Raw genomic sequence first — 22,360 nt, 5'->3', positions numbered from 1 at the left:
AAAGCCTGGAGATGACTTGTATTCACATTTACTTGGATGTGAAAGCAGCTCTTTATGAAATCTGGAATCCTACAAGATTGCTCAGAGGGCTATATGTCTGTTTAAGCAAATATAAATATAGTACTCCTTCATCACCACCACCCAGTCAAATATGAAGAGGTGAGAGTAGGCGATAGGACTACTTGCCTTCTAGCTATTTTCAAACCCAATCTGAAGGGACTATATACTTGTCACTAAATGCATATGCATTGGGAATTAGCATTGGCCACCTTATGTTATCACAGGTGTTCAAACAAAGGTAGCCTACGTCCCACATTGTTTTTCTGGAATATTTGGTGGGTGGAAAATGAAAGCACTATGCAGTCTGCTTTTGCAACACATGCATAAAAATACTATCTGTTCATTGAGTTTAGATAAGCAATATAGCTTTTGCTTTTTACATAATCAATTATCAAGAATTTCTTATTTATTTATTTATTTTGTCACATTTCTATGCCGCCCAACTCCCGAGGGACTCTGGGCGGTTTACAACAGAGAATAAAACAATGCAACAATATCCCATACAAAAGTTAAAAGAAAACATTAAAACATTAAAAAGTTAAAACACATACACTCCAATTTGTGGCCTGGTCTCGCAAGATCACTATAACGAGATCAACTGCCCCAGGCCTGCTGGAAGAGCTAGGTCTTCACCGCTTTCCAGAAGGCCAATAGGGTGGGGGCGGTCCAGACTTCAGGAGGTAATTGGTTCCAGAGAGCCGGGGCAGCCACAGAAAAGGCCCTAATATTAAACCCTATAAATTTAAGCAGTGTTGATAGCATGTTATGTCGTATAACTATTGCACTAAACTGTTCTTGTTTTTTCAACAGAAATAGTACATATTTTAAAATTAGTAAGTATTATAATGAGTAACAGCAATGTTTGTTAAATAGATGTGCTAGTTACATAACAACTTCAAGCATTATTTAAAAGTATTTAGGATGTCGTATTTTACCCAATTGTAGATCAACATAATGAAATTGGAGAGCCAATGACTAGAGAGTTCTTATATTCTAATATGTGCAAAATAGAGGATGGTGAGAATTGTTCTTCTGTTATTCCTTCTACAGGCAAGTATATTTCATTTATTTTTTCACATAGTAGTTTGTAAAGTGCAATTATTTCTGAATGTTTCTAATATAATTGGGTGCTTATTCATTACGGTTTCCTATATATATCAACCCTATATATATCTCAAACACTATAGTAGTATGTATGAGGCATAAAGGACATCACGCCATAATCATAAAAAGAATAGAATATAAAACACACATTGCTGTGTTCCCTATTGTTACCACCCTAATATTTGTTGTTATTGTTAAAGACAACAAATCAACATTATTTACAAGTTACCCTCAACAGTGCTTTCCCAGAGCAGAGGTATATCAACCATTTCATACAGTCCTTCCTCAGATATCTCACATTTTGTTGTGCCTTATTTTTTAGCTGCGGAGGGGGATGTGGACAGTAAAATTACTCATTGTGTTGAAAAGCTACGAGTGTAACATGTAAACTCATAACAGTATGTCGTAAACTATTTCTGTCCTGGAAAATGAGACATAGGACTTATTTTTATACCATTAGAAATGTTTTCTTCACAGCAAGAGTGCCCAATTCATGTCATTTGAAGAGACCGCTAGTTCGTTTTTCTTAATGTGTAACATTTACCACAACCAAAACAAATGCAACATTTTCTTTGTAGAATGAATGCACAATTAAAATCACTCTGAGGGGCCACAAGTTTATTTTTTAAGAAGTTTAAGTTATAAATTTAAGAGGGCTAGGATGCTGCATTAATTGTGGAAAAATTCTTGCTTCTTCTGGGCCTCGTAAACATTTCATTCTTTCTCAAATACTATAATCCAATCTCCATCATACAATAATGTATAGTTACTCATGGTTATCTGTGCATTACTAACTCTTTTAGTGTGGCCTCGCCCACATATTTTTTTTCCTCCACATTTTTCAGTTCCCCCATCTCTATTTCTTCCATCAGTGGCAATAACATCCAGGAGTTTTTATTCATCTAGAATTATTGTCCTGACGTAGTGTTAAATGCATGGAGTAAAACTTTGCTGACTATTTTTGCTGGAAAATTGGTAGCAGTTGTATATGTTTCTGAATTCAGGAAGACTTATACAAAACGACATTGACACTTTCTATCTCATGATGGATAGACTTAGGTGGGCTCCAGAGTTTGTCATAAAGTGATAAGGAAAAACAAGAGTGGGCAATGGGGAATACGGGAGCCAGAAAGTGGGTAGGGTTAGGGGTAGGGGTAGTTGTTCATTATCACAGTCCAGGTCATTTTGTGAACATACAAATATACATCAGAAAGATATTCAAAGTTTTCAGGAGACAAAAACAAATAAAAGTGTCCATGTTCAAAGTTTTCATTAGACAAATTATGTATGTGTAAATGAATTTGGTTGGAATTGATGGCTACTGATAAGGCTCCAGAATTATAAAAATATCTTGCTACTAAGCATTAATGGCATGCTTGCTTCTGAATTGAAATTAGAGATAGTCTAATGCTTCTTTATATGCTTGCATTGAAAATGTGCTTACATTGTTTCTTGTAAAGGCATCCCAGATGTAATGAGTCAGTTTGTAGGATGAGATTAAGACAGGTTTCCAATTTTAAAAAAATTCACATTCTGAAAAAAATTCTGAATAACCCAAGGAATCACAAAGCTCTGCAAATAGGTTCTTGAACTATAGGCGAGAGGAAGAGAAGCAATGAACAGTTCTTATTTGGCTTTAAAATGCTTGTGCAAAATATGAAAGTGATCTTCAGGCTCCCACTCTCTCACGGTCATATCCCAAACTTCTTTTATTTAATAGAGCTAGCTTCTGAAGAATCTGAAGAGGATAAAGAACATACATGTGAGACGTTGCTGATGTGCATTGTTACCGTGCTTAGTCATGGGCTGAGAAGCGGGGGTGGAGTAGGAGATGTACTCAGGAAACCATCCAAGGAGGTAAATTAACATTGCATGTGAAAGGAGTAATACATGTATGTGATAACAAGAAAGTATTGAAGAGTCATAAATAATTTTAAAAATAAAGTTTGAAATGAGATTTTATATAGTATTAATATTGTGGAATGTATCAGTATGTATGGTGCCAGCTAAATGTGTAAATATCAGTGTTGATGTCTTAATAATAGTTATAGTTACTCTAATAAATGATTTATTAATGTTGCAGTAATTACATCATATTACCAGGCCAAGACCTTTCCCAAAAGTCCATTTTTTTACTACCTGTAAACATATTTTTGACCACAAATAGGTTTTCTAACAAGTGTGGCAAGAGGGCTATAAAACTGTTTCCAACACTACTTTAGTTGTAGAATCATAAAGTTGGCAATTCTGTCAAAGCTGCTATTAAGTTCAGGAATCCAAATTAAAACATTACTGGCTGCCCAGCTGAATGCATCCAGTGAAGAAGAATCCATCAGCTCTTTGGGGAGCTGCTTCTGTATATCATGCATATCATGCTTTTTTAATATTATGTAAGAAACTGTTTTCTTGCAAACTAAATCTGTTATTCCATGTCCTGCACTCTAGGGCCATCGCAAACCTATCTTGACATTTTTCTGTGCAGGTTTTTTCCTCAGTGTAATTTCATCCTGTTTTAGTTTCTCAAGGCTATATCTTTTCAGTTCCTTCAAACTCTGTTCACAAAATCTACTTTCAGGTCTCCTATCATCTTTGTCCTTCTCTCAACATACTGCAATTTATCTAAATCCTTCTTAACGGCACACAGTTAGCAAAGTGAAAAATGAATAACAAAGTATAACATGAATCTGTTTTTGTGATTTAAACTATACTGAATATTCAATACGTAATATTGAATTTGTCCTTTCTCCCACATTCGGTAACAAATAGCATTGCCAAGCCAGGGATCCCCTATTTTGATTTGTGATTCCTAAAAAGAAGAATTTGCATTTATCTCTGCTATATTTTATATTTTCATTTTAACCCATTTCTCACAGCATTTAAGATTATGTGAATTTTGTCCCAAAGATGTTTTTTTCAGGTTGCCACTGTACTTTCTTGTTTTTTTTTTCTTTTGAATATGTTTCGCTTCTCATCCAAGAAGCTTCTTCAGCTCCGACAGGATAGTGGGAAATGGAACGATTTATATTCCTTGCAGAAAGCTGGTAATCCGCATCCTTTTAGAGCACTTACATCCTTCCATTCCCCACTATCTTACCAGAGCTAAAGGAGCTTCTTGAATGAGAAGCGAAACGTCTTCAAAAGAAACTACTTTATACTAGTAGTTCACATTGTATTCAGTCCTTATTCAAAAGCAATCCATATTTATTTAAACTCTTGATGTTTTTTTCCTGTTTTACTTCACGCACTTTTTCAATAGGACATTTCCACTGCATTCAGTTACTTCTATATTTCTTCTGATATACTTTCACTTCCGTTGAACAAAGAAGACCAAAGTATGCTCTCATGCACTCCCACTTTCATATCTTTCCAGATTCATTCCTTGCAACAGACAACATACTATCTCATTTGTGTGTCTTCAAATATATCTATCTACTTCCCTATCTTTATAAACATTCTACCAAAACAAGCTCATTCCTTTACTTGCTCTAGTTTTTCATCATCTGTGTATATTATATCATTCATTCTGTTTTTCATATCGAAATCTGGGAACTTGATCTTCAATACATTATTTTGTATGCTTGTTGCATAATACAGTCTACCTAAGATTCACTGCATATGCTCACTTCCCCACCCAATACACCTATAACACCATCACAGTCATTTCTTATATATTTTTAAATATAGTACTTCAATATGCTCAATGGTTTAATCCAAACAATATCACACACCCATGTCTTACTTCCTGTTTTATAATCCACAAGTATAATGTGGCCTAGTGTGGTATGTATTGTACATAGAAATTTCCTGCCAGAGAGTCTTATAAAATTCTCAATACAATTAAATATTATCCACCATTACAATATCAGTAGCATTACAGGGGCAAAATCTTTGAGAGATGAGGTTTTTAAAAAATCTCCCATATAGTATACTGTATTTGATAGCAACACATTTAATCTACCTTTTGAAAAAAATGTTCTTTAAATATAAGTTATTCATATATTTAGGGAATTGAAAAATATATGTGTACTTAATTCTGAAAATTACAGATGAACATGATACTTTAGCTATAGCCATTAACTCCTGTACTCCTGCATCTCAAAAAATTTTATGGGACTCCAATTTGGATCACATTTCCTAACAATAACATAGCGCAGGTGAAATTTTTAAGCTCTATTTTAAGTTATGTTTCCAATCTGTTATTGTTATATTCTGTTGGAATATAACAAAGACATAAGCAAATATATGTTTTTAAACAAGGAAGGATTGCTTCAGGAAATCCCAAATGAATCCTTTGTAGATATGTGGTTTAAACAGGTGATTTAAAAGATAAATCAGATTAGTCCTGATTATTTATTCTCCAAAGGTATGTCATCAACAATTCATTGTATCAAACAAAGGCATCTATAATGTTCACTCATCAAGTAACATTCCCCTTTGTAGCTTTGTTTTCTTTTAATACTTTCCATTTACTATCGGAAAACCATCTGCATTTTAGGAACCTCTGTTTGCTGCAAGAGTGATATATGACCTCCTCTTCTTCTTCATGGTGATCATTATTGTCCTTAATCTGATTTTTGGAGTCATTATCGATACCTTTGCTGATCTAAGAAGTGAGAAACAGAAGAAAGAAGAAATTTTGAAAACAACATGTTTTATTTGTGGTAAGTATCAGAATCAGCAAGAGTTCAGTTCTAGGCAGATAGAGGAATGTCTCCATTCCCCACCCCAAAAAATGCACAATTTTTTTGTGATGGAATCAACATTTTATGAATGTTTTTAGAATAAATTGCTAGAGGGCATGTAATGTTAAGGCTTTAACAGAGTCCTTTCTGAAGGCTACTTTCTGAAGGCTACATTTGCCATAGGGTAAGAGGTTAGTCTTCTCATGGATTAGCCAGGGTTGAAAAAATAGGAATGCATGGGCAGCTCTCTGTACATTAGATAGATGTACAAGGTAAGATCCCCTGGAAATTTGGTGCTGAGATAATGTTTTATAAATTACAAAGAAGAGTTGTAGTTAGGGCCGAACAACATGGAAGCTGTGTAAACAACCCAGACTATGCCTATACTTAAGAGCCAAGCAATATTCATTTGAACCTTATCATTACTAGAAAAAAAAGTTTACAATCTATAAAGGTTCTCCCGCACATGTGTGCTAGTCGTTTCCTGCTCTAGGGGCAGTGGTGGTTGCCCCCAGTTCAGACTGGTTCTATGGAACCAGTAGTAAAACCAGCGGGAGGCTCCGCCCATTGACCCGGATGTCATCATAAATGATCTGTGCATGCGGGCACGATGCGAACCGGTAGTAAAGGTAAGTAGAACCTGTCTAGAGGATGCTGCTCATCTCCGTTTCAAAGCCGAAGAGCCAGCGCTGTTCAAAAATGTCTCCCTGGTCATGTGGCCAGCATGACTCAATGCTGACCACTCAATGCTGTTACCTTCCCACCAAAGTAGTCTCTATTTTTCTACTTGCATTTTTTACGTGCTTTCAAACTGCTAGGTTGGCAGAAGCTGGAACAAGTACCGGGAGCTCACTCCATTATGCAGCGCTAGGGATTTGAACCACTGAACTGCCGACCTTCTGATTGGCAAGATCAGCGTCTTAGCCATTGAGCCACCACATCCCTTGCTACAATGTATAGGTAGTCTTAAAATACAGTAAAATAATGTAGTGCTGTTAAAAAAAGCTGTTTTATATTACTGGGGTTGTCTTTAAAAAAACTTCAGTGGAATCCAGTCATCTAATTAACCAGTCAATGTGCTATATGAAAACATATGCTGTATATGGTTGAATATTCTTCCTCCAATTGTGTTCAGAGGTCGTGTTTCATTTTCCTCTTTAGGTTTGGAAAGAGACAAGTTTGATAACAAGACAGTAACTTTCGAAGAACATATTAAAGAGGAGCACAATATGTGGCACTATTTATTCTTCATTGTGTTGGTAAAAGTAAAAGACTCTACAGAATATACAGGGCCTGAGAGTTATGTAGCAGAAATGATAAAGGTGAGTTTTGCCATGTTGTGTGTGAAATATGGCTTGTTCATACTTCTTTTAATTCTTCTAATGCCAGAAAGTCTGAATTCACATTCTATGAAGATTTTAAAATATTTGTAATGAACACTGATGTGTACCTCTTTTATTTCCCTCCCCCCCATGGAAAAATGTTGTTCTTCAGAACAATTATAATTTGTTTTCATAAAATTGTCACAAAATAATATCTTGTCAATGTCTGATATTTTTACAAACTCAGTGTGTGGCCACTCTTATTCTTTGGACCCTCAGGCCCATAGTTGGCACAGTGGCTGTGAATTCACTGTAGGCCACTCCAGAACTCTTCAGAAGGAAGGAAGCCAGGTAGAAGTGTTCCAGCACTACTGGGTGGCCAGAATTTGAAGATGGAAACAGCCCCTTCTCTGCCATCAAGTTTTCACAACTTGGATTAATCCAAGTCTTTTCTCTCATGCGCAATCCAATTGGGAATACAAATAATTTTGTTATATTTTATTATGAGCAGACTTGGCATTTAATATGCCAAGGCCCTTGGGTTCCAAAGATCTGAAATTGTGGATCCCAGTGTAAAAATCCCCTGGAAAAGGGGAATTTTTAAAAAATTATTTATTTAGTTTGTCAAACATGTATGAGAAAACAGGTATAAGTATAAACATAGACATGAATACAGGAAATGAGTATGAATACATGGGGACAGTAGGACAGGGACAGTAGGCACGCTGGTGCGCTTATGCACACCCCCTTACAGACCTCTTAGGAATGAGGTCTATGGTAGACAGTTTAAGGTTAAAGTTTTGGGGGTTTGAGGATGTAACAACAGAGTCGGGTAGTGCATTCCAGGCGTTGACTACTCTGTTGCTGAAGTTGTATTTTCTGCAATCAAATTTGGAGCGGTTTACCTTGAATTTGTATCATTGTTTGCCCATGTATTATTGAAGTTGAAGCTGAAGTAGTCATTGACGTTGTAGCAGACAATTTTGTGTACTATGCTTAGGTCAGACAGTTATCGGCGTAGTTCTAGATTGTCCAATTAGTTGAAGGTTCCTAAGTCACATTTTCTGAGTGAGGCTTACTCTCAGCCTCCTGTCATATCTTTTCTTATGAATCATGTCCCCTTCTTCTGTGCCCTCCCCACCCCGCCCCATTATCCCGGGATAATGTTGTAGGAATCCAATCTGGGTCAGTCACCGGGACCAGAGATGTTTTGTCTTCTAGCAGTGAAGTTCTCTGAAGATGGGCTCCAGCATGAGTCCAAAAGCTTGGAAGACAAAATCCCTGATCCTGGTGACCGATCCAGATTGGATCCTACAATATCTTTTCTTGCACATCACAATCAAAATCCCATTCTTCTGTGCCTCCACCCCTGCCTGCCCCCAAAATACGTACCTCCAGCCTATCATTCCCTATCTATCTAAAGTTATAATTAGATTATACTAAAGCAGGTGATTCTGGGTTAAATCAACATCTCAGATTTACAAGTCACCAAACTTCCACCTAAACTACCTTCCCTTCTACCACCTCAGCCATCTGTTGGATGGATAATATACAGTAGTATTTTCATATGGCTGTTAGACCAACTTCAAATATTGAGTAGCATTTGAATGTGTATAGATCCCAGATGCCATCCTTGAAAGCTGATAGTATAAAAAATAATTCCTAAAAGAAGGTTGCATTTTCCAATTAAGTTTAATCCATTGTTGAATATATCTCTTTTAACTGTAATTATATTCTGATCACAGAATATGACCCAATATGCATTTTGTGATCATGATAAGATTAAATTCATTTAATAAAAGAAATGATTTAATACTAAACCGGTTAAAGGATTTTTGAAACAATCAGATCAGATTGATAAAATAATGGTGCTGCCATCATCTTCATCTTTGGGGTTATTAAACTTAAAAAAAAAAAGAATCTGTGGGAATCAAACAAACTGAGCTAAAGAAGTCTTCTAGTTTTTCTTTTAGACTTCTCTTTAACAGCAAATGGGATATCTTTTTTGTTTGTTTATATTTCTGTACGTCAATTTAAGGATTTAACTTTAAAGATTTTTTTGTAAACCCTTTTGGAAGCAGAATTCCTTTGTTTTGCCAAATGCTCATTTAATCCTGCATTCAGCTTCCTGATTAACTTAAAGCACTAATGGGCCAGGAGCGTGTGTTTCATTTTTCTCATGCCTTCTGCCTCATCAGAAGTCTATCTGGATGACTATTCCAGTTTGAACGTTTGCCTCCATTTGTAATAAAATACATGCGGTTGCCCTTGGAAGGGGCATTATGCAGCATATATTAAATGGTTTTTGAAGATAAATCCCCTCAAAATCTCTCATTATGTAATCCATCCTGCTTTGAATTCTTTTAAGTCTGTGTCCTACTTCTGAGTATTCCCTAAATAATAGCTTCTTTTTAAAAGTGTTGTGAGTAATCGTCTGACAGTAGATTAATGCGTTTAGGAAAGCTTGTCACCTTATCTTGTTCTCACAGGGCTAGAAAGTTTTTGGAATATAATTTTGCATTTAAGTCAGAAAGCGTTTGCCTGTAAAAATAATTGAATGTTGTGTTTGTAATGGTATATAACTGACAAAACGTTTTTGTAAACATGCAATCGCACATATTAAAGAACTTTTGATACAGAAAACAGCATGACTTTTTAAATATAATTTAATAACCATTCACACAGCAATCTAGCAGAGTTTTTTTTAAAAAAAGAGAAGGATGGCTTGTTTTCTAAGTACACGTGAAAATGTCAAGCAATCAATTGTTACCAGAACTTTTTATGGAACAAAATGCTTTAAATATATATATATATATACTCCATATTCAACAAAGTTTGCATTCCATGGAAAGAAGCTGTGTGTCCACATATCAGTAAAAATAGGCTTTGTTGGTTATCTCAGGAACCAAATCACCAGTAACTGCATTTGTCTCGTCTTGGCTGTCAAAGGTATTGAAAAATACCAAATTCTCAAGCTGAATGAACTCTCAGAGTCCCTCAGAAAACAATAGCAACTCCATCTGCACTCTAGCTGGTGTGTGGTGGCTGGTGCCAAACTAGAAACCCTCCGAGTACCATTTCAGAGAAGGACACGCCTCCTCATGCTTTGCCTGGTCTCAGTAACACATGCCAAGTCAGCTCTCTCATCTAGGATTAGATCCCAGATGAGATTAACTTTATTACAGGCCGACCTGGTATTTAAAAGTACCAGCTGGAGTACAGAGCTGCTCAAAATTTGACAACCAGGAACTGGAGATAGAGGCAGGAGACTGGAACATGGGACCTATAAGAGACATTGGTTTTGTGAGCAGTTCATCCCGATTTCCACAATATGTCCCATTGCCCACTACTACAACAATCTTATTCTTACCTGCTCTTAATTCTCCCAAACTCCTCATTCCTGCTCAGTCTCCATCACGGCCAAGGTCCTGTTACATCATCCTTTCACACCCTGTTTCTCGGGTTATTAGATTGGCATCAGGACAGTGCTGTCAATCTCTCATTGCTAGCACAACCACACCCTAATCTGCAACCCTCTATGAGGATCAATTGCAGCCCCACCTTCCTTCCATCTCATAAACTTCATTCGTGAAATGCAGTACTGAGTAGCGGCTGCAAACATTTCTAAAGGAAAGCGATATTAAACAATGGGACATTGTGCAAGTGAAAGAATAATTTTGTTAGAAGACTTAAGACTACAGGCACCTTTTCCTCTTTATTGGTATAGTGCAGAAATACTTTTTCCAAGGTTTTTTTTTTTTTTTTTGAAAAATCAATTATTATCAATTTGGGACATTTTCCCAAAAAGGCAAGATTCACAGGGGTTTAATGTGGATTTAATGTGCCCAGATAATTTTATAGCTGTAACAATTGGCTTTAAAAAGTGGGTGTGCCATACCATGCTGCTGCAGGATAGAACAAATCCATTCTGCGTGTATCTAGTATTGTCTGCCCTCTAGGGGTATAGTTGGTATCTACTTTTGCCATGGCAAACTGATGTTTTGGGTCACCTTGTTGTATGATTGCTTCATTAATTGAAGATAAAAATGGAATGGTCTACAGCGCTGACCACCTGTATGATCGGATATGTAAAATCAATTTGTTTTGATTGTAACTGGCCACAAATATGGATCTTTCTGACTTTATTTCAAGGACTATTTCTTACTGGTTTGGTAAGTAGGCTTGTTAACAGGTTCCCATGGTTGCCATAAAAATTAATGCAACAGGGATTACAAGCCCTTACATGCTGAGATAGAATTATTAATAATTTCTACAAATAACCTATATTAAAAACTCTTTCAGACTGAAAATTGCAGAGCTGACTGCTATAAAATTTAGGTGGCCATACTGACTTGTTCTTTTACTGATCTGTACCATGTTTAATCAGTGTTATCTTTCTTGTAACGTGCCTTTCTCTTTTTCTGTGGTTTCAGGAAAGTTCATTTTTTTAATCCTTTCTTCTGGGTAGTGATTTAGCCAGCTAAACATTGATTGCCTATCTTAATGTTTCTAGGATTCCCCCTGCCTTATGGAACTTCCTTGCCATCATCATTTTTATTTTCCCAAACCTGCAAAACGGTATAAAAGAATTTATAGTTGCCTTTACAAGAAAACACAAGGAATTTGTTGAGGTCACTATATGAGCTGATCAATATTCCCTCTTTGTGATCAACACAGCAAAGGAGAAAAATTACTTAACTAGTACCCTGGGATGCTGTAGTTCTTTTAGAAACAAAATTAGCATACATTTGTACACTAATTCCCTCACCGTACTACTATGATGGGAATCTTGAGGATTGGTGGATGGATGGATGGATGAATGGATGGATGGACGGACAAACAGGCAAGACCTTTTCTGCCATCCACATATTGCATAGAAAGGCAGTGGCACTTTTGTAACTTATTATTAACCTAATTTGCTAGACCAATTCTTGAATACAGCTCACTTGTCTGGAACCCGCACTGCATATCGGACATTAATACAATTGAATGTGTCCAGAAATATTTCACAAGAAGAGTCCTCCACTCCTCCGCTTGAAAACAAAATACCTTATGCCACCAGACTTGATATTTTGGGCTTAGAAAATTTAGAATTATGACGCCTCATAAAATTATGATTTTATGACCTAAGCATAGCTCATAAAATCATCTGTTACAATGTCCTACGTGTCAATGACTATTTCAGCTTTAACCACAATAATGCACGAGCACCCAATAGATACAAACTTAAAGTGAACAGCTCCAGACTCGATTGCAGAAATTATGACTTCAGCAACAGAGTGGTCAATTCCTGGAATGCACTACCTGACTCTGTGGTTTCATCCCAAAACCCCCAAAATTTTAACCTTAGACTGGCTACTATTGACCTCACCCCATTCCTAAGAGGAATGCAAGGGGCGTGCATAAGAGCACCAGCATGCCTACCATCCCTGTCCTAATGTTCCCTTTAATTGTATTCATTTTATGTATTCAATTCATGCTTATACTTATATATATTATCTAATATGTACTCGACAAAATAAATAAATAAAATAAATAAAGTATTTATAATTGTATTTGCAAGATGCTGTAGAGTCTGGGACAGGGAATGTAACTTGTAGTTAGTGCAGATAAGCTGCAAGAGTTCCACTGCAGCTGATGCAGGCTGCTTTGGCTCTTTGTAGGTCTCTTCTCCCACACACTGTAGCTTAGCCAAAGTGAGCAGGGTGAAATTGAAGACTTTGGTGTTTGATTCTCCCTTCCCTTTGGCCCTGGACCAGCTAGCATGCAAATCACCAGACTGCTTTATGTGGATTATTTTTTTTAGCTACAGTCTTGAACAAAATAGCTTGCTTGAGCCAGGAACAGGAAAGTGAAAGGAGCCAAGAGTTTCCACCAGTAGGAAAACAGATTGTCCAGAAGTTCATATATTGCAGTTTATAACAACCTCAGTCTAATTCCAACATTAGTTGACCAGATAGATCTAGAGCAGATTTTGAACTGTCACAAAGTGCTTGTATGAAGTGTATTTAAAGTGTAGGAGTTAATTCTTCCTTAAGTCCAAATAATTGTACTCTGCAGAGTCCCCTAACACGTGTGTGTGTGAGAGAGAGAGTGTGAGAGAGAGAAATTGTCAAGATACTATAGGAACTGGAGATTCTCTGTACAGTGTTTTGAACACTATTCACAGTCAGATAAAATACTAGAAAAACCCTTTTTTTCATTAAACTTTAATTTTAAGAAAGCATGTAGAATTGTTTACTCACATAATTTACCTTGTATGCCACTCATCTCATCTAGAGGCATTTTTACTACTTTGGAAATATCAGTACTAACTACAGTATTAGATTGGTGGGACATGAGTAGTCTTATGTTGACTTATAGGGTTGTCTTTAAATTTAAAGAACCTAACTCACAGAGAATTTGCAGATATTTGAATAAAATTGGGTTTTGTCCCATACTGGCTATAACATTTCAAAATGGCTGACTGTGATCTACGTACGACTACATCTTGTAGTATTAGTTATTATTATTGCTTATACTTGTATGCCATCTAACTCCCAATGCCTCACAACAATTAAGCAAAGAAATTACGATAAGATCAATAAAAGATGGCAAGTGGAATTGACCAGTATGAGATCTCACTCTCCCTTGCCAAAGGTCTGGGTGAAGAGCAAAGTCTTCACTCTTCTGAACAACAGGAGAGTGGTAACCCTCTGGTTCTTGGAAGGAACTTCATTCCAGAGGGTAGGCATGGCTACAGAGAAGGTGCACTTCTGTGGTCCTAATCATTCACATTGTTTAATCAAACCCAGATGATGCCAACCTTACAAGATTGAAGTCGTCAAGCAAATGCTATGGAAGACAGGTGGTTCCTCAAGTAACCAGCCCATATGCTGTTTAGGACTTTATAGGTAACAATCAAAACCTGGAAATAAACTACCGGTAGCAGCTACTGCTACCTCTCATAGGTCTTCTAGGGGCATACCAGGGCCAGAAGGGATAAGGGAAAAAAATGAAAAGAAATCAAGTGCTAGGACATTATTTGAAGGAACTAAAGATCAAGACTGTAAATGGAAAGAATATTTATTTATTTATTTATTTGATCTAGGATAAATAAGTTAGTTTTTTCTGGTAACCCTATGAATTTTTGTACTGCAGTAACAAGGCTTTAAGGATTTGTTTATAGATAAGAGATAAGATACAGGAGGAAGAGATTGTTTATATTTTAAGGTAAGGTGACAAGTTACTAAAATTGATTATATTTGCTGTGATGAAGGGGAAGTGATTTCTTTATATATTTTTTCTTTTTTCTTATATTATTTTTTCTTTTCTATTTTTTTCTTATCTGTACCTTGTATTTTTTATCTTTTTCCTTTTTGTTTGCATTAGTTTTTAACGTTGCAATTGTAATTTTTAATCAAATTGCTGTTTTAAAAACCATAAGATTTGATTTGATTTGAAGTCATTGTTTTTTAAAAATAATAATTTTTATTAAACAGTTTGTCTTTAAAAACAACACAAAAAACAATCACACATATATAAAAACAAAACATGTCAAGACATAACGTATTGAACATTACATAACTTTAATGGTAATTTTACAGCATTTCGTATCGCCTTACGTATTTTGCTTTTGTAGTACTCTATTCTATCATTTCTAATTGTAATTTGTTGTTGTTTTTAAGTGCAGAAAATTGTATGTTTAAAATTAGGCACAAAACAGACCCTATTTTGGAACGTGTCTCATTCTGTAACTCTGAGAAACATCAGTCTAACCTCTTTCAACTATTTGTGTCAAAACAAAAGAAAAACTGGGCCTCGGCATTACCTGTTCTGCCCTTCTATTCATCTGGTCATTCTCTCCTATATCTATTGCCCAATATTTTCAGAGTGAGGCTCCATTACCTTGAGCAGGTTACAAAATGTTACTGTATATAGACGGTGCATCTGCGCACGGTGTTGTTGTTAAATGAGCCTTTTTATGCAATTAATTCCAGCAGAGCCACTCATGCTATAATCTGTCTTGGTTTGTTTATGTAATCCCTTTTGTGGCAAACAACAAGAACTAGGTTAGCAGAAGGCCTTGCACTGTCATAGAACGAAAGACCCAGAGGAACCACCTCTGGGCAATCCCTCAGCTGCTCTTCATCACTGATTATGTAAACCCATAGTGGCGCTTCCTTGTCATGAAAATTACTTCATCATAGGAAACAGCTGCTAAGCTAACTGTGAATTTCCCTGTAGCCTTGAACTATTTCCAGATGATTTTAAACTACACTAGTCTTTGTACATCCTAGCTTTTAAATCATGGAGGTTAACTTTATTTCCTTCATTATTTTAAGGGTTGTCATCTGGTAAATTTCAGAATATCAGTCAGGTAGTTGCCCTGTTTTATTAATTTGTACAAGGAAGCTCATGGGTGGCACTAGCAAATTAGGTGTGGTTAAGTTTAGTTAATTGGGAGGACAATAATTAACTCCAGACACAGAGGCAGTCAGCATCTCACTCTTAGTCGTGTTAAATAAACTGGAGAGAAAATAAGTAGTTGGTTAGTTTCTTTCCCTCCCTTCCTTAAAAAAAATAAAATAAAGGGAAGAAGTCATGAGTGGCAGAAGCCCGATCGTCTTGCTCATTTCACTTAGATTTTTCAGAAATTACTAAATAGTAAGGGTTCGATTTGTCCAAAGTTCTAAAAATCCCCTTTTAAACTCTTCCTAATTTTTTTTCCTGTGCCATCTCATTCTACAATCTGTAAAAAAAAATTTTTTTTAAATCGTAACTTCACTTTTTCTTTGCATTCATCTTTTCCACATCATGTGCATTGCCTTGTGAGTACAATTCTGAGAATCAAAATTGAAATGTGGAAATGGATCTACAAAAAGGATTTTCTGTTCTCATAGAAATGGCCTAAGCATTCTTGAATTATTTTTCCTGATGATACTAAAATATCCATCTGTAATGTAATTAAGTGCCTAGTAGTTCATTTGCTGAAAGGAGCAAAATCTTCTTGGGCAGAGGTTGGATGTTTGTTTGTTTGTTATAGGGGAATTCGAATCTTCTGATGTCATGATTCTTGGCAATTGTTACTGTTTTGTAGTAGGTATCCATCTTGGAAGGGTTATACGATTCCTAGTATATACAGTACTACGACCTCATTTATCACAGTAACAGTGCAACAACACATAATGTATCGTACAAATGTGTCCTTGGACCTGTACTTTTTCTCAGCAGTTTAAATCTTGGTTTGTTAGCTTTTCCATGCGAACAACTCTTTTTTTTTATGAGGCATCCATTTATTTATTATTTATTTATTTTAGAAAATGTATATTGCCGCCTACTCGCCCATGGCGACTCAAGGCGGCTTACATGAATATAAAAACATCATATAAAAATAAAAGAAAATAATAAAAAATAATAAATGAATAAAATAGTACACACACCCCTATCCCGGCAACAACACATATTCATACAAGCCATTTAATGAGCTCCATCCCGCTCTGGGTTCCCCAGGCCTGTTGTCAAAACCAGGTCTTCAGCGCCTTCCAGAAGAGTGTTAGAGTGGGGACCAATCTAATCCCTGAGTGAATGATGTTCCAGAGAAAGGGAGCCACCACAGAGAAGGCCCTTCTTCTGGGTCCTGCCAGTTGTATCTCCCTAGGGGATGGGACCCATAACATTCCTTGCCTTCCCGCTCTAGTGGGTCGGGTAGATTTAACTCTTTTTCTTGGACATGTAACACATTCAGGCAGTGTTATCTCCACCACTATCCCATCCTTAAATTTCTCCATCTTTTCATTTGAGGGTGCCGTCTTTTTCTTTTTCTTCAGTACTAAACTATTTACTACATTTTAAAAGAAAGTTGCTGTGGGTGGGTGGAATGTCAGAATGCTTATAAGGCAGAGTCCTTTTGAACCTCTGCCAAGGTAGATGATGTATTAAAAATAAAATCCATTTGGAAAGACCCCCTATAACGAAATTCAGTGAAAGCATGGAAAAGCATTTCTCAGAATGCATTAAATTTCCCATCATGTGGGGCAACTTCCTTTTAAATATTTTTTTTTTAAAAAAACACGTTGTTGTGGATGCTTTAAAGCTTGGCCATCACCGCCCCCATGTCTGAGATTCTGATGATAGCTACTTAAAAGGGACTTTTCCAACATTACCTAGAAAAGAGCTAGCCAGAAACAACACTTGTGGTTAGCCAGCTTCCGTCAGTGGGTTAATTCAGTTTGTCTGTTTCAATAGAGGAAGCTTTGCTGGGAAGTGGGAGCTGACAACTCAATCAGGGTTGTTGGAGGGTCACAACAGATAGTGTATAACAACAGTGTGTGGGGAACAACAATGTGGGGGGAGGGTTGTAGGTGGAAACAAATCCAAAATAAAACTTTTGGATTGTGGCTCACTTCTATTTAACGTATTGTGCTTGCAGAATCAAACTTCAACGGTGCTATTGAAATAACAGGAGGCCTTCATTGGGAGAGCGAGGGGCACTCTGACCATTATACCAACTATGCTACCAGTGTTTGTCTTTGGGACTGCCTCTTGCGGCCATGGGGGGTGACCTACTTGGAGAGGACCCCTGGTTGTTCCAGAGGCTCTCCCCCCTCCCACATGTGGATGGAGGGGGTGAGCTAGAGGCATTGTTGACCCCATTGGCCATGAAAGATCTCTGGCCAGGTCTTCTGTGCCTCGTGTGGTCTGCTAGCCTCTGCGAGGCTATTTATCATCTGGAGATGGCCTCTGAACAATGTGACGTCTGCCTCCCATGGACTTTTTTATGGCCTCCTGATTCGCCTAAGGTGCAGCCACCGGAGTCCTTTCCTGGCCCGTGGTCCTGTGGATTGGTGGTTGTCATCAATGCTTCCCAATTGTAGAGGGATATACCTTGGATCTCAAGTCTGGTATGGAGTCGGACTAAGACTGCGGTTCTTGGCCCTTCCCAGCTTTCATGAGAGGGCAGCTGGTGTCGACATCTGGCCCTGAAATGGCTTAAGACTCCACCCACTGCTGTGAGAGAGCAGTGGAGTTTATTGACTTGGACCTGAATGGATACCCCTTTTTCCGGAACTTGGACCAACTTGATTAACCTCCTGGCCATGGGCTTCCCCCGATTATTTAGATGTATTCGCCAGCAGAGCTTCTTATTCTGTGAGATTCCCCCCTCTCGCAGGTGTGGCCCTCCACTCTATCGAGGGCCTACCTTTATGACGGGCTTTGGCACCCCGAGAGGTAGCATGTCGCAAAAAGGGGATTGAGGGGTTTTCTGGGGAAATTTTTAGATAGACTTTTAAGCGGTTCTAGGGGGCAGGAGAGTTATGTGGGTTTGGGGGTTAACCCACGGGAGGAGGGGTCTGGCCCGGCTGCCAGTTGGGCCATGGGGGGTGCGGATTCCGGGGGTAAGGGGGGCATTAGAGTTCATTCTGCTGAGGGCTTTTCTATCAATACGCTGAGTGGGAGGGGCAGATGTGGTGGAGCAGGGGGCTATATCATGTGGTGGGGGGGCGCACTCGCTATCTTCGAGCGGTGGCATGCCCCGGTCCCCATAGCCCTTCTCGTTCCCCAGGTTGCTCAGACTCTCAGGGCCCGAGCCTTCGGCTGTTGTTGTGCAATGCCAGGTCCGTGGTAAATAAAGCCCCCCTCATTTGCGATCTTATTCAGGAGGGGGGAACGGACCTGGCAGGTATTACGGAAAACTGGTTGGGCCAGGAGGGGGGAGTTCCCCTCGTAGATATGTGTCCACCAGGCTTTCATGCATTCCATCAGCCAAGAGCTCAGGGCAGGGGTGGGGGGGTGGCGGTTATTATAAAGGAAGGTCTTGATCCGAGGGAGACCACTGTTCCACAGATAGCTGGATGTGAAACCCTTCTTGTGAAGTGGGGCCGTGGAGTGCAGATGGGCTTGTTGATCACGTACCTAGCTCCCTGCCACATGGCAACAGCCCTGCCTGAGCTGCTCAACGTCATAGCCAAGGTGGCGGTTGATACCCCCAGACTTTTGGTCATGGGGGATTTCAACCTGCCATCCATCGGTGAAACGTCTGAGGTGGCTCGGGAGTTCATGGCTTCCATGACGACCATGGACCTGACTCAGTTAATTCATGGCCCTACTCACATGGGCGGGCACACTCTGGACTTAGTTTTTATCTCTGGTCAGTGGTCAAGTGGCCTTGATACAGGGGATATAGTCATCGAACCCTTGTCATGGTCTGACCACTCGTTCCTTCGACTTGACTTTCTAACCACTACACCCCGCCGCAGGGAGGCGGGACTGACTAGGTGGTTCCACCCCAGGCGCCTGATGGATCCTGATAGGTTCCAGATGGAGCTTGGGCCATTTCCTGAGACTCTGGCTCATGACTCGGTTGAAGACTTGGTGGCTGCCTGGAACAGTGTGGCCGCCGGGGCTTTGGACCGCATTGTGCCTTTGTGGCCTCTGACCCGGCACCGAACTCACCTAGCTCCTTGGTTCTCCGAGGAGCTGAGGGAGATGAAGCGCTGGAAAAGACGCCTGGAGAAGGGTTGTAGGACCAGCCATTCCGAATCCAACCGAACACTGGTGAGGTCTCATATTAAGACCTACCTAGTGGTGATAAAAGTGGCAAAATCTAGCTATTTTGCTGCTCTTATTGCATCATCAGATAATCGCCCAGCCGCCCTGTTCAGGGTGACCCACTCCCTCCTCCATCTGGGAGCACGGGATGATCCCTTGCTGGGGTGGAGCTGAGGATTTTGTGCAGTATCTGTATGATAAAATCGCTCAGATTCAGGAAGGCCTGGCTTCTGACTGGGTAAATCTGGACGGGATGATTGAGGCAGGTCTTGAGAGTGTTATCTGGGAGGAGTTTGATCCTGTGGCTCCCGAGGACATGGACAGGATTCTGGGATGGCTGAACGCGACCACATGTTTATTGGACCCGTGTCCCTCCTGGTTGGTGCTGGCCTCCCGGGAGGTTACACGAGGCTGGTTCCAGAGGATTATTAACACTTCTTTGAGTGAGGGTGTCCTGCTGGCCACCTAGAAGCGGTGGTGAGGCCCCTCCTCAAGAAGCCCTCTCTGCATCCGGCTGTTTTGGCTAACTATTGTCCAGTCTCCAACCTTCATTTTATTGCGAAAGTTGTTGAGAGTGTGTGGCGCGGCAGCTTCCACAGTACCTGGATGAAGCTGTCTATCTAGATCCACTTCAGTCCGGCTTCAGGCCTGGGCACAGCATGGAAATGGCATTGGTTGCATTGGTGGATGATCTCTGGAGGGCTCGGGATAGGGGTTGCTCCTCTATCCTGGTCCTGTTAGATCTCTCAGCAGCTTTTGATACCATCGACCATGGTATCATGTTGCGCCAGTTGGAGAGGTTGGGGGTGGGGGGCACCGTTTTGCGGTGGTTCTTCTCCTACCTCTCTGACCAGTCGCAATCTGTGTTGGCAGGGGGGCAGCAGTCGATTCCAAGGCGCCTTGTTTGTGGGGTGCCACAAGGGTCGGTCCTCTCGCCTCTTCTGTTCAACATTTATGTAAAGCCGCTGGGTGAGATCATCCGTGGCTTTGGGGTGGAGTTCCATCAGTATGCTGATGACACCCAGCTATACATCTCCACCCCAGGCCACCCCAACAATGCCCTTGAAGTGATGTCCCGGTGCCTGGAGGCCGTGCGGGCCTGGATGGGGAGAAACAGGCTCCCACTCAACCCTTCCAAGACCGAGTGGCTGTGGCTTCCAGCGTCCTGATATAGCCAGCTGGTGCCATCGCTGGTTATCGGGGGCGAATCATTGGTCCCCACGGAGAGGGTTCGCAACTTGGGCGTCCTCCTGGATGCACGGCTATCTTTAAAAGAGCATATGACAGCCGTGGCCAGGGGGGCTTTTTATCAGGTTCGCCTGATATGCCAGTTGCGTCCCTTTCTGGATCGGGACTCCCTACGCATGGTCACTCAGGCACTTGTCACTTCCCACCTGGACTACTGCAATGCTCTCTACATGGGGCTCCCCTTGGGGGTGCATCCGGAGACTCCAGCTGGTCCAGAATGCGGCCGCGTGGGGGATTATGGGAGCAACGGGGCGCTCCCATGTTACATCTCTCATGCGTGAGTTGCACTGGCTCCCGGTGGTCTTCCGGGTGCACTTCAAGGTGTTGGTGACCACCTTTAAAGCGCTCCATGGCTTAGGGCCGGGGTATCTACGAAACCGCCTTCTGCCGCCAATAGCCTCCCACCGGCCAGTATGTTTGCACAGAGAGGGCCTCCTCGGGGTGCCGTCGGCCAGACAATGTTGGCTGGCGACCCCCAGGGGGAGAGCCTTCTATGTGGCGGCACCTGCCCTCTGGAACGACCTACCCCCAGAGATACGCACGATACCAGACCTCCGGACTTTTCGTTGGGCCCTGAAAACTCGTTTATTTCATCTAGCTGGGCTGGCTTGATCCCATCCTTTCGGTTTTAATTTGAAATTGGTTTTAACTGGGTTGTTTTAAATTGTGGGCTGAAATTATTTAATATCTTTTAAACTGTTTTAAAATTTTATATGTTATGTTTTATCTCAGCTGTTCACCGCCCTGAGTCCTGTTGGAGAAGGGCGGTATAAAAATCAAATAAATAAATAAATAAAATAAACTGAAGGATTATTTGACTTGAAAATTTATTTAACTATGGTCAACAACCCACAAGTTAACCAAGAAAAGTCAGACGCAATGACCAACTACATCAAAAACTATGTAATGGTCATAAAGCCTTGAAAATTAAGACTCAAAAACAGTGTAAAAGAGAGAGTGAATAAAATAAACAATTATTCTCAAAACAATGTAAAACAATGTAAAAGAAATAGAAAAAAGATTAATAGAAATAAAACATAATGGAGACTTCATAATATCACTCCAAGATCCGGAAAAATCTAGGGGTGAAATGCTACTATCGGTTTGGGCGAACTGGCCCGAACCGATAGTACAAAATTCTACTGGTTCACTGAACTGGTAGTAAAAATGGAAAAAAAAAAAAGTTCCAACGATCAGCTGAGCGACGCGCGATTGTCGGAACTTTTTTTTTTTTACTTTTTTAACATTTTTTTACTACCAGTTCTCCGGTATTAAAAGTACTTTTAAAAGTAAAAAAAAAAAGTTCCGACAATCGCGCGTCGCTCAGCTGATCGTCGGAACTTTTTTAAAAAAAATTTTAGCCATTTTTTTAACTACCGGTTTGGGCAAATAGGTAGTAAAAAATGCTTTTAA

At 39.7% G+C, this 22,360-nt stretch overlaps 1 protein-coding gene across 6 annotated transcripts in view; it reads left to right on the top strand.

The window, feature by feature from the left end:
• The window catches only part of ITPR1 (inositol 1,4,5-trisphosphate receptor type 1), a 256,477-nt gene that overhangs the window by 224,321 nt on the left and 9,796 nt on the right, over positions 1–22,360 (top strand). For all 6 annotated transcript variants that reach the window (XR_015732679.1, XM_087887909.1, XM_087887911.1 and 3 more), the window contains 4 exons: positions 1,006–1,110; positions 2,885–3,021; positions 5,660–5,825; positions 7,008–7,168. Coding sequence is in view for 5 of the 6 variants with exons in the window: in XM_087887909.1 (XP_087744035.1) it covers positions 1,006–1,110; positions 2,885–3,021; positions 5,660–5,825; positions 7,008–7,168 (569 nt within the window). In the remaining variant the exon portion in view is untranslated. The remainder of the gene's footprint in view (positions 1–1,005; positions 1,111–2,884; positions 3,022–5,659; positions 5,826–7,007; positions 7,169–22,360) is intronic.

Source organism: Pantherophis guttatus, chromosome 2, assembly GCF_059756535.1.
Source record: "Pantherophis guttatus breed Tessera chromosome 2, ASM5975653v1, whole genome shotgun sequence".
NCBI classification, from domain to species: domain Eukaryota; kingdom Metazoa; phylum Chordata; class Lepidosauria; order Squamata; family Colubridae; genus Pantherophis; species Pantherophis guttatus.
This window is presented reverse-complemented; position numbering and strand designations above follow the sequence as displayed.